This window comes from Oncorhynchus keta, unplaced genomic scaffold (genome assembly GCF_023373465.1).
Source record: "Oncorhynchus keta strain PuntledgeMale-10-30-2019 unplaced genomic scaffold, Oket_V2 Un_contig_3902_pilon_pilon, whole genome shotgun sequence".
Classification (NCBI taxonomy): Eukaryota; Metazoa; Chordata; class Actinopteri; order Salmoniformes; family Salmonidae; genus Oncorhynchus; species Oncorhynchus keta.
The window spans coordinates 64825-78320 of NW_026287492.1; the positions used below are offsets into that span (position 1 = coordinate 64825).

Genomic DNA, 13496 nt, shown 5'->3' on the forward strand with positions numbered 1-13496 from the left:
CACCATAGAATCTAGATGATATATTTCTACATCTGACCTAGGGCTTTGTCAGTGAGGTTAAACTGACACCATAGAATCTAGATGATATATTGTCAGTGAGGTTAAACTGACCTAGGGCTTAGTCAGTGAGGTTAAAATGACACCATAGAATCTAGATGATATATTTCTACGTCTGACCTCGGGCTTTGTCAGTGAGGTTAAACTGACACCATAGAATCTAGATGGTGTCAAACATACGGCCCGCGGGCCGGAACGGCACCCCTAGGAGGTTCGATCAGGCCAGTGTCAGGATAATTTGAAAGTGGAAAAAATCTAAAAGACATGGAATTAATATTTTTTTCGCTGCAATTCATGGATTATCCCTAAGGGGGCTTTCCATCAGAGTAGAAGACAAGGCATTAAGACTGAAAACAGCAGACGGTATCAATGCGCCATCTGCTGCTTGTTAGATTATAATACCTTGGTCTCTACCTCTCCGCTACACCCTCATTAGCCAAAATGTCGTTATCCAAACGGAGAAAAGTAGATAAGGAGTGTAGAATTTTCAAAGAAAATGGACCACGTCCTATTTATTTACAGAGATGCACGGAAAACCTTTGTGCTTGGTGTGTTTGCAACAAGTTGACCGGTATTGAAGGAATATAATATTCGACGCCACTATAGACTCATCACATGAAAATATGACGACCTAGGGCTTTGTCAAGGACAACTGAGAAGAGATAAGATTAACGAATCTGGGGGTCTGGGAAACAGCAGTCAACTTTCATCCAGAGCCTGAGAAGTCAGTGAAGCACGTCTGCCAGCTACCTAATTGCTAGCGAAATAGCATTAGCATCTAGATATATTTCGACGGTGACTTTGTTAAACGATGCATGATGAAGGCGGGCTTTGTCCCGAGGTTACACTTCCAGGCTTTTGCCAATATTAGCCTGACGAGAATACTATAGCAGAGAGGATTTCGAACTATCGGCAGATTTAGACAGTCAATTGAAACAGAGAGTCAAGTCATTTATTGCATTTTCCGTGGCAATTGACTGAGGGAGAGCACTGACATCACAGACGGCGGGCCCAACTGGCCATATTTATTCGAGGAGTTGATGAGACATTGACTGTTACTGAAGGGTTTCTGCTGAGTTGGTGTAAATGATGGACACCACAACAGCCGAGACATTTTGGCTCTGTCGTTGCTGCATTGGTCTGGAGGTGGACTGGTCCCGCGCTGTCAGCCTGGCTACAGACGGCGCGCCATCCATGGTCGGAAAGAAGGCAGGTGTCTGACAAAGTTCAAAGACAAAGTACAAGCCCTTAATGGAGGAGATCGTTTCTGGACATTTCACTGTACAGGAGGCATTGTGTTGCAAGTCGCTGAAAATGGACCACGTCATGGAGGTGGTTGTTCGACAGTCATCCGGTCCAGAGGTCTGAACCATCGTCAGTTTGACAAACTTCTCAGCGACAGCAACATTACCCACAGCCTGCCATACCACACTGAAGTGAGATGGTTAAGCCGAGGCGCTGTGCTGAGGCATTTCTTTGATCTACGAGAGGAAATCGGACAGTTCATGGAGAAAAAGGAAAACCGGTGTTGGAATTACAATCTCAGGAATGGCTACGGGACCTTGCATTCTTGGTTGATATTACTGAACACTTGAACAATCTGAACAAAATGTTGCAAGGATCAAAAAGTTGTCACACAGTTTGACAACATACATGCATTTAAGTTGAAGCTGACTTTGTGGGAGATGCAACTGGCAAATGGCAACCCTGCTCATTACCCCTGTCTGAGAGATGTGTGTGTGACCAGACCTGATGCGGACATGAAACGGTACAAAGACAAAATTGCAGGACTACTGCTGGGAGTTTGAGAAACGTTTTCAGGTATTTGGTGAACTGAGACAGAATTTTCAGGCTCACCTTTCACAGTTAAAGCTTCTGATCTGCCGATCAGAAATTCAGCTAGAGATAATTGATTTGCAGTGTGATGCAGATTTGAAGGGCAAATTTGCCTCTGTTATTTATAGCAGAGTATGGTATAATTTTAATGGTCCGGCCCACTTGACATCTCCCTAGGCCGTATGTGGCCCACGATGCGAAATGAGTTTGACACCCCTGATCTAGATGATATATTTCTACGTCTGACCTAGGGCTTTGTCTGAGGTTAAACTGACACCATAGAATCTAGATGATATATTTCTACGTCTGACCTAGGGCTTTGTCTGAGGTTACACTTCCAGGATGTTGCTGACATGATTCCTCATCAGAGTTTTTTCCCTGACAGAGGTTCTCCTGAGGTGGACTCACTTTTAGCTCCAGGAACCACGGCTGAGAAGGTGGGGCCGAAGGAGGCCTCCATGCTGGTGGGTTGTCACCCCGCTGGGGGGGGTCTGGCTGAGGGAGGGGGGGTTGAGATGTCTGGATGGGTGGCGGGCTGCTGCTGGTGCTCTGGAGGTGCTGGAGTAGAGGACACTCACTGCTGCTCACAACCCACAACCGTCTACAGCCTGGGGGGTACAGGAGGTCAGAGGTCAGGGGAACCCACACACTGGACACAGTCCGGGGGGGGGGGTGGTACAGGAGGTCAGAGGTCAGAGATCAGGGGAGCCCACAGAGTGGACATGGCCAGGATTACTCTTGATCACTTCTAATAAGACTGGTGACAGGTCTGCAATCTAATGGGAACTGTTCCAACTCAACAAATGACAAACCCATTGACCCTAATGTCAGACCAACAGGTTACCATCTGGGATCAGAACCAACAGGTTACCATCTGAGATCAGAACCAACAGGTTACCACCATCTGAGATCAGAACCAACAGGTTACCACCATCTGAGATCAGAACCAACAGGTTACCACCATCTGAGATCAGAACCAACAGGTTACCACCATCTGAGATCAGAACCAACAGGTTACCACCATCTGAGATCAGAACCAACAGGTTACCACCATCTGAGATCAGAACCAACAGGTTACCACCATCTGAGATCAGAACCAACAGGTTACCACCATCTGAGATCAGAACCGACAGGTTACCACCATCTGAGATCAGAACCGACAGGTTACCACCATCTGAGATCAGAACCAACAGGTTACCACCATCTGAGATCAGAACCAACAGGTTACCACCATCTGAGATCAGAACCAACAGGTTACCACCATCTGAGATCAGAACCAACAGGTTACCACCATCTGAGATCAGAACCAACAGGTTACCACCATCTGAGATCAGAACCAACAGGTTACCACCATCTGAGATCAGAACCAACAGGTTACCACCATCTGAGATCAGAACCAACAGGTTACCACCATCTGAGATCAGAACCGACAGGTTACCACCATCTGAGATCAGAACCGACAGGTTACCACCATCTGAGATCAGAACCAACAGGTTACCACCATCTGAGATCAGAACCAACAGGTTACCACCATCTGAGATCAGAACCAACCGGTTCCCATCTGAGATCAGAACCAAGGTTCCCATCTGAGATCAGAACCGACCGGTTACCATCTGAGATCAGAACCGACAGGTTCCCATCTGAGATCAGAACCGACAGGTTCCCATCTGAGATCAGAACCGACAGGTTACCATCTGAGATCAGAACCGACAGGTTACCATCTGAGATCAGAACCGACAGGTTACCATCTGAGATCAGAACCGACAGGTTACCATCTGAGATCAGAACCAACAGGTTACCATCTGAGATCAGAACCGACAGGTTACCATCTGAGATCAGAACCAACAGGTTACCATCTGAGATCAGAACCGACAGGTTACCATCTGAGATCAGAACCAACAGGTTACCATCTGAGATCAGAACCGACAGGTTCCCATCTGAGATCAGAACCGACAGGTTACCATCTGAGATCAGAACCGACAGGTTACCATCTGAGATCAGAACCGACAGGTTACCATCTGAGATCAGAACCGACAGGTTACCATCTGAGATCAGAACCGACAGGTTCCCATCTGAGATCAGAACCGACAGGTTCCCATCTGAGATCAGAACCGACAGGTTCCCATCTGAGATCAGAACCAACAGGTTCCCATCTGAGATCAGAACCAACAGGTTCCCATCTGAGATCAGAACCAACAGGTTCCCATCTGAGATCAGAACCAACAGGTTCCCATCTGAGATCAGAACCAACAGGTTCCCATCTGAGATCAGAACCAACAGGTTCCCATCTGAGATCAGAACCAACAGGTTCCCATCTGAGATCAGAACCAACAGGTTCCCATCTGAGATCAGAACCAACAGGTTCCCATCTGAGATCAGAACCAACAGGTTCCCATCTGAGATCAGAACCGACAGGTTACCATCATCTGAGATCAGAACCGACAGGTTACCATCATCTGAGATCAGAACCGACAGGTTACCATCATCTGAGATCAGAACCGACAGGTTACCATCATCTGAGATCAGAACCGACAGGTTACCATCATCTGAGATCAGACCGACAGGTTACCATCATCTGAGATCAGACCCGACAGGTTACCATCATCTGAGATCAGACCAACAGGTTACCATCTGAGATCAGAACCAACAGGTTACCATCTGGGATCAGAACCAACAGGTTACCATCTGAGATCAGAACCGACAGGTTACCATCTGAGATCAGAACCGACAGGTTACCATCTGAGATCAGAACCGACAGGTTACCATCTGAGATCAGAACCGACAGGTTACCATCTGAGATCAGAACCAACAGGTTACCATCATCTGAGATCAGAACCAACAGGTTACCATCATCTGAGATCAGAACCAACAGGTTACCATCATCTGAGATCAGAACCAACAGGTTACCATCATCTGAGATCAGAACCAACAGGTTACCATCATCTGAGATCAGAACCAACAGGTTACCATCATCTGAGATCAGAACCAACAGGTTACCATCTGAGATCAGAACCAACAGGTTACCATCTGAGATCAGAACCAACAGGTTACCATCTGAGATCAGAACCAACAGGTTACCATCTGAGATCAGAACCAACAGGTTACCATCTGAGATCAGAACCAACAGGTTACCATCTGGGATCAGAACCAACAGGTTACCATCTGAGATCAGAACCAACAGGTTACCATCTGAGATCAGAACCAACAGGTTACCATCTGAGATCAGAACCAACAGGTTACCATCTGAGATCAGAACCAACAGGTTACCATCTGAGATCAGAACCAACAGGTTACCATCTGAGATCAGAACCAGGTTAACCAACAGGTTACCATCTGAGATCAGAACCAACAGGTTACCATCTGAGATCAGAACCAACAGGTTACCATCTGAGATCAGACCAACAGGTTACCATCTGAGATCAGAACCAACAGGTTACCATCTGGGATCAGAACCAACAGGTGACCATCTGAGATCAGAACCAACAGGTTACCATCTGAGATCAGAACCAACAGGTTACCATCTGAGATCAGAACCAACAGGTTACCATCTGAGATCAGAACCAACAGGTTACCATCTGAGATCAGAACCAACAGGTTACCATCTGAGATCAGAACCAACAGGTTACCATCTGAGATCAGAACCAACAGGTTACCATCTGAGATCAGAACCAACAGGTTACCATCTGGGATCAGAACCAACAGGTTACCATCTGAGATCAGAACCAACAGGTTACCATCTGGGATCAGAACCAACAGGTTACCATCTGGGATCAGAACCAACAGGTTACCATCTGGGATCAGAACCAACAGGTTACCATCTGAGATCAGAACCAACAGGTTACCACCATCTGAGATCAGAACCAACAGGTTACCATCTGAGATCAGAACCAACAGGTTACCACCATCTGAGATCAGAACCAACAGGTTACCATCTGAGATCAGAACCAACAGGTTACCACCAGCTACACAGGACATACATAGCAACGCCTTCCTGGCCAGTGTAAAAACAGACTTCTATCTGCACAAAACCCTCAGTCCAAGCAGTCCTCAGAGACCAGAGCAGTGTTTCTCTCGACCATCTGCTCCTCTCTAAACTCATGATGTAAACAGAAAGGCATGCAGGCAGTCACCTCATATGGTCATAGCATACCGAATCAGCCAATAAAAACTGCCCGGGACCACTAATCGTAGGGAATACGTGAGGGGTCCCACCCCCCCTGTCAGAGAGAGAGGGAGAGAGGCAGAAAGAGAGAAGCAGAAAGAGAGAAGCAGAAAGACAGAGAGAGACGCAGAGAGAGACGCAGAGAGAGACGCAGAGAGAGAGAGAGAGACGCAGAGAGAGAGAGAGAGAGAGAGAGAGACTCAGAGAGAGAGAGAGAGACGCAAAAAGAGAGAGAGAGACGCAAAAAGAGAGAGAGAGACGCAAAAAGAGAGAGAGAGACGCAAAAAGAGAGAGAGACGCAGAAAGAGAGAGAGACGCAGAAAGAGAGAGAGAGAGATGCAGAAAGAGAGAGAGAGACGCAGAAAGAGAGAGAGAGAGATGCAGAAGAGAGAGAAGCAGAGAGAGAAGCAGAGAGAGAGAGAGAGAGAGAGAAGCAGAAAGAGAGAGAGAGAGAGAGAAGCAGAGAGAGAGAGAAGCAGAAAGAGAGAGAGAGAGAGAAGCAGAAAGAGAGAGAGAGAGAGAAGCAGAAAGAGAGAGAGAGAGAGAAGCAGAAAGAGAGAGAGAGAAGCAGAAAGAGAGAGAGAAGCAGAAAGAGAGAGAGAAGCAGAAAGAGAGAGAGAGAGAGAAGCAGAAAGAGAGAGAGAAGCAGAAAGAGAGAGAGAGAGAGAAGCAGAAAGAGAGAGAGAGAGAGAAGCAGAAAGAGAGAGAGAGAGAGAAGCAGAAAGAGAGAGAGAGAGAGAAGCAGAAAGAGAGAGAGAAGCAGAAAGAGAGAGAGAAGCAGAAAGAGAGAGAGAGAAGTAGAAAGAAAAGCAGAAAGAGAGAGAAGCAGAAAGAGAGAGAGAGAAGCAGAAAGAGAGAAGCAGAAAGAGAGAGAGAGAGAAGGAGAGAGAGAGAAGCAGAAAGAAAGAGAGAAGCAGAAAGAGGCATACTGAACCAATGTTAACTCACTCCTGGGCACTGGGCCAAATATGTGATGCACAACGATTCACACACTGGTAGTTTGGTATCAGACAGACTGTCCTCCTATCTGCTACCTAACGTTATCTACTGCAAATGGTCAATGATGATGTGTAAACTAGGTAGGAAATTATCACCAAATTAGCTAGTTATCATACCCGAAACAGACTAGTCCTCCAGCTGGTTAGCTAGTTATCATACCCGAAACAGATTAGTCCTCCAGCTGGTTAGCTTGTTATCATACCGAAACAGACTAGTCCTCCAGCTGGTTAGCTCGAAACAGTTATCATACCGAAACAGACTAGTCCTCCAGCTGGTTAGCTAGTTATCATACGAAACAGAAGTCCTCCAGCTGGTTAGCTGGCTATCATACCAAAACAGACTAGTCCTCCAGCCAGTTATCATACCGAAACAGAATAGTCCTCCAGCTGGCTAGTTATCATACCGAAACAGACTAGTCCTCCAGCTGGTTAGCTAGTTATCATACCAAAACAGACTAGTCCTCCAGCTGGTTATCATACCAAAAACAGAGTTATCATACCAAAACAGACTAGTCCTCCAGCTGGTTAGCTCCAGCTGGTTATCATACCAAAACAGACTAGTCCTCCAGCTAGGTTACCAAAACAGCTAGTCCTCCATCAGTTATCATACAAAACAGACTAGTCCTCCAGCTGGTTAGCTAGTTATCATACCAAAACAGACTAGTCCTCCAGCTGGTTATCATACCAAAACAGACTAGTCCTCCAGCTGGTTAGCTAGTTATAATGACCGAAACAGACTAGTCCTCCAGCTGGTTAGCTAGTTATAATGACCGAAACAGACTAGTTAGTTAAATTAGCAAATCACTGCCATTAATCATTTCACCGCACAAACCGTTTTTCCTCCAGAATCTATTGGGACAGATTTCTTCCTGTTGGGTTTTGTTTACATTAAAATAAAATAAAATAAAAGGTAAACTGTTTCCATAATGAATAAGTTACACCCCATGAATAGTTGGCCAGCTGGAAGAAAAATAAAACTAGATATAAATGGTATCTAGCTGCTTGAAATGATGTTACAGCTTGTCGGGTGTGTGATGTTAACTGATCGCAAACACTGCAACAAACAGAAATATATATATATATTTAACTATGCTGTTCACCAATGATATGACACATTTAACATAATCACGAGTCGTGAGTGATCTTACCATTGTGTTAAATCGTAGTTAACTGTGTAGTTGAAATGCTCCTTTTTCTCTCTTTCACGCCTCAAAACAACAAGCAGTCGGAGAGAAGCGGAAGTCCTCGTCGGATACAGGGGTCAAAGACCGCAATGTATCATGGGTATCCTTTTGGAGGGGTGGCTGATCTATAAATAATAATGAGTATTATTTTTCTTTTTTTTTTTTATGATGTAAAGTGATTTTTTTTTGTAGATTAGTAAGTCGTTTTTGACCCCTGTTTCATACGGCTCAGAGTGTAACCAAACGGGACTACATTACCCATAAGGCCCTGTTCGAGAAGACTTGAAAGTTCATCTTGCAGCTTTAAGCACAGATGGAACAATGAGACAGATTTCATCGGATGTATAAATGTGAAGCATCCGGTTGGCGTTTTTTCCCCACTCACTACCAAATATGGTAGTGAGAGGAAGCCCACTGGCTGACAGTGGGAGAAGAGATGGATTTTGGGCCTGAGATTCTGCAAATGTATTCATCGATTAAACATTTTATCTCAATACAGTTTCCTTTTTTTCCCAAAAACTAAAATCTGTTGCGAAGTTTTGCCCAAGTTTCCCAAAAAAATTGTGTTGTTTAGAAGGCGTGCCAAGGCAAATTTAGTTATTGCACACACACACACTTCAGAGTCGGCGTTTGCCAAAGGAAATATGTAAATCAATTCTAGAAGGCGCCAATTGCATCTCGCTCGCTCCTGCTTGGTTCTGCCCACCATAAAAAAAATATCTAATTTGTTCTCATTTGAAACGACAAGGCTGTGGTCTATCTTGTGGTCCTTCTGTAGCACAGTTGGTAGAGCATGGCACTTGTAACGCCAGGGTAGTGGGTTCGATTCCCGGGACCACCCATACATAGAATGTATGCACACATGACTGTAAGTCGCTTTGGATAAAAGCGTCTGCTAAATGGCATATATTATTATTATTATTATTATCTTGGGTTAGTTACAAAAAAAAAAAAAAATTTGCTTTAGAGTTCAGCTCATGGAATTCCAAAACACGTAATGCATCTCCAACTACATTTAAATGCGTCTACCACAGGAGGCTGGTGGCACCTTAATTGAGAGGAGGGACGGGCTCGTGGTAATGTCTGGAGCGGACTGGGGTGGAATGACGGGCTGCCGTGGTAATGTCCTGGAGCGGACTGGGGTGGGACGGGCTCGTGGTAATGCCTGACGGGCTCGTGGTAATGCCTGGAGCGGACTGGGGTGGAATGGAATGACGGGCTCGTGGTAATGCCTCCTGGGAGCGGACTGGGGTGGAATGACGTGGTAATGCCTGGAGCGACTGGGGTAATGCCCGTGGAGCTGGAGGACTGGGGGGTGGAATGACTGGAGGGCTGGGGTCGTGGTAATGCCTGGAGCGGACTGGGGTGGAATGACGGGCTCGTGGTAATGCTGGAGCGGACTGGGGTGGAATGACGGGCTCGTGGACTGGAGGGTGGAATGACGGGCTCGTGGTAATGCCCTGGAGCGGACTGGGGTGGAATGACGGGCTCGTGGTAATGCCTGGAGCGGACTGGGGTGGAATGACGGGCTCGTGGTAATGCCTGGAGCGGACTGGGGTGGAATGACGGGCTGGTGGTAATGTCTGGAGCGGACTGGGGTGGAATGACGGGCTGGTGGTAATGCCTGGAGCGGACTGGGGTGGAATGACGGGCTCGTGGTAATGCCTGGAGCGGACTGGGGTGGAATGACGGGCTCGTGGTAATGTCTGGAGCGGACTGGGGTGGAATGACGGGCTGGAGCGGACTGGGGTAATGACCCGTGGTAATGGAGCGGACTGGGGTGGGAATGACTGGCTGGAGCGTGGTAATGCGTGGTAATGCCTGGAGCGGACTGGGGTGGAATGACGGGCTCGTGGTAATGTCTGGAGCGGACTGGGGTGGAATGATATCTAATCCGTCAAACACGAGGTGTTTCCAGGTGTTTGATGACATCATTCCATTCACCAGGTCACAGCCATTAATATGAGCCTTTCCTGCCCTTCAGCAGCCTCCTCTGGTGTCTACCGTGTCCACCGTGTGTCCGGATTCCCTTTTCCCAGGCTATTTTCCCAGGCGGATTCCCTTTTCCCAGGCTATTTTCCCAGGCGGATTCCCTTTTCCCAGGCTATTTTCCCAGGCGGATTCCCTTTTCCCAGGCTATTTTCCCAGGCGGATTCCCTTTTCCCAGGCTATTTTCCCAGGCGGATTCCCTTTTCCCAGGCTATATTCAAATGACAGTATGCATTTTTATAAACGGTGGAATAGGCTAAGTATGATAACAACACAACAACATCTGATGGCAGTAGCTAACTAGCCTGCTAACCTCTGTAGCTAACTAGCCAGCTAACCTCTGTAGCTAACTAGCCAGCTAACCTCTGTAGCTAACTAGCCAGCTAGCCGATGTAGCTGACTAGCCAGCTAACTCGGGCTCTGTAGCTGGTGGTAACTAGCCACGGGCTCGTGGCTAACCCCTGTAGCTAACTGGTAAGCCAGCTAACCTCTGGTAAGCTAACAAGCCAGCTAACCTACAAGCCAGCTAACCTCTGTAGCTAACTAAGCCAGCTAACTGGAGCTGGAAACAAGCCAGCTAACCTCTGTGGTAAGCTAGCGGACAAGCCAGCTAACCTACAAGCCAGACTAACCTCTGTAGCTAACTAGCCAGCTAACTAGCCAGCTAACCTCTGTAGCTAACTAGCCAGCTAACCTCTGTAGCTAACTAGCCAGCTAACCTCTGTAGCTAACTAGCCAGCTAACCTCTGTAGCTAACTAGCCAGCTAGCCTATGTAGCTGACTAGCCAGCTAACTTCTGTAGCTAACTAGCCAGCTAACCTCTGTAGCTAACTAGCCAGCTAACCTCTGTAGCTAACTAGCCAGCTAACCTCTGTAGCTAACTAGCCAGCTAACCTCTGTAGCTAACGAGCCAGCTAACCTCTGTAGCTAACTAGCCAGCTAACCTCTGTAGCTAACTAGCCAGCTAACCTCTGTAGCTAACGAGCCAGCTAACCTCTGTAGTTAACTAGCCAGGCTATTTTCCCAGGCCTCTGTCCCAGCTATTTTCCCAATTCCTTTTAGCCATGACTAATAAACTCTGTAGTTAGCTATCAAGCTAGCAAGCAACGCCTCGATCACACCAACAGCGTCATCGCACAAGATAGTACGCAGCATCATCAGGATATGTTTGCAACAAAAGTTCCACGTTCACCTTCTGCCTGGAGCGGACTCCAGCCATTTCTGTCAAACCGTCTACACGCAAACAGTTTGACACAGTGATAAGAACCACCTCTTTTCTTCTGCTACCATTTCTGTCAAACCGTCTACACGCAAACAGTTTGACACAGTGATAAGAACCACCTCTTTTTTTTCCACCTTTATTTAACCAGGTAGGCTAGTTGAGAACACCTTTATTTAACCAGGTAGGCTAGTTGAGAACACCTTTATTTAACCAGGTAGGCTAGTTGAGAACACCTTTATTTAACCAGGTAGGCTAGTTGAGAACACCTTTATTTAACCAGGTAGGCTAGTTGAGAACACCTTTATTTAACCAGGTAGGCTAGTTGAGAACACCTTTATTTAACCAGGTAGGCTAGTTGAGAACACCTTTTATTTATTTAACCAGGTAGGCTAGTTGAGAACACCTTTATTTAACCAGGTAGGCTAGTTGAGAACACCTTTATTTAACCAGGTAGGCTAGTTGAGAACACCTTTATTTAACCAGGTAGGCTAGTTGAGAACACCTTTATTTAACCAGGTAGGCCAGTTGAGAACACCTTTATTTAACCAGGTAGGCTAGTTGAGAACACCTTTATTTAACCAGGTAGGCTAGTTGAGAACACCTTTATTTAACCAGGTAGGCTAGTTGAGAACACCTTTATTTAACCAGGTAGGCTAGTTGAGAACACCTTTATTTAACCAGGTAGGCTAGTTGAGAACACCTTTATTTAACCAGGTAGGCTAGTTGAGAACACCTTTATTTAACCAGGTAGGCTAGTTGAGAACACCTTTATTTAACCAGGTAGGCTAGTTGAGAACACCTTTATTTAACCAGGTAGGCTAGTTGAGAACACCTTTATTTAACCAGGTAGGCTAGTTGAGAACACCTTTATTTAACCAGGTAGGCTAGTTGAGAACACCTTTATTTAACCAGGTAGGCTAGTTGAGAACACCTTTATTTAACCAGGTAGGCTAGTTGAGAACACCTTTATTTAACCAGGTAGGCTAGTTGAGAACACCTTTATTTAACCAGGTAGGCTAGTTGAGAACACCTTTATTTAACCAGGTAGGCTAGTTGAGAACACCTTTATTTAACCAGGTAGGCTAGTTGAGAACACCTTTATTTAACCAGGTAGGCTAGTTGAGAACAAGTTCTCATTTGCAACTGCGACCTGGCCAAGATAAAGCATAGCAGTGTGAACAGACAACACAGAGTTACACATGGCGTAAACAATTAACAAGTCAATAACACAGTAGAAAAAAGAGTCTATATACATTGTGTGCAAAAGGCATGAGGAGGTAGGCAAATAATTACAATTTTGCAGATTAACACTGGAGTGATAAATTATCAGATGGTCATGTACAGGTAGAGATATTGGTGTGCAAAAAAGCAGAAAAGTAAATAAATAAAAACAGTATGGGGATGAGGTAGGTAAAATTGGGTGGGCTATTTACCGATAGACTATGTACAGATACAGCGATCGGTTAGCTGCTCCTCTACCATCAGTCCTATTAGCCAACGTGCATTCGTAGGGCGAGGGAGTAAACCACCTCTACCATCAGTCCTATTAGCCAACGTGAATTCGTAGGGCGAGTGAGAAAACCACCTCTACCATCAGTCCTATTAGCCAACGTGCATTCGTAGGGCGAGTGAGTAAACCCACTCTACCATCAGTCCTATTAGCCAACGTGCAACCATTGGACAACAAAATGGACGAGCTCCGTTCGAGACTATCCTACGGGACTTTAAAAACCTTAATATCTTGTGTTTCACTGAGTCGTGGCTGAACGACGACATGGATAACATACAGCTGGCTGGGTTTTCTGTGCATCGGCAAGGCAGAACAGCTGCCTCCGGTAAGACAAGGGGTCTGTGTCTATTTGTAAATAACAGCTGGTGCACAAAATCTAATATTAAAGAAGTCTCTCTGTTTTGCTCGCCTGAGGTAGAGTATCTCATGATAAACTGTAGACCACACTATCTACCAAGAGAGTTCTCATCTATATTATTCGTAGCCATCTATTTACCACCACAGACCGATGCTGGCACTAAGACCGCTCTCATCGAGC

At 46.1% G+C, this 13496-nt stretch overlaps 1 protein-coding gene across 1 annotated transcript in view; it reads right to left on the minus strand.

The window, feature by feature from the left end:
* LOC127924272 (E3 ubiquitin-protein ligase TRAF7-like) overlaps window positions 1–8337 on the minus strand; it is a 69917-nt gene extending 61580 nt beyond the window's left edge. Inside the window, 2 exon segments of the mRNA XM_052508832.1 lie at window positions 2302–2501; window positions 8202–8337. Of these exon segments, the coding sequence (XP_052364792.1) occupies window positions 2302–2353 (52 nt within the window). The 5' untranslated portion in view covers window positions 2354–2501; window positions 8202–8337.
* Window positions 8338–13496: the final 5159 nt, after the last annotated feature.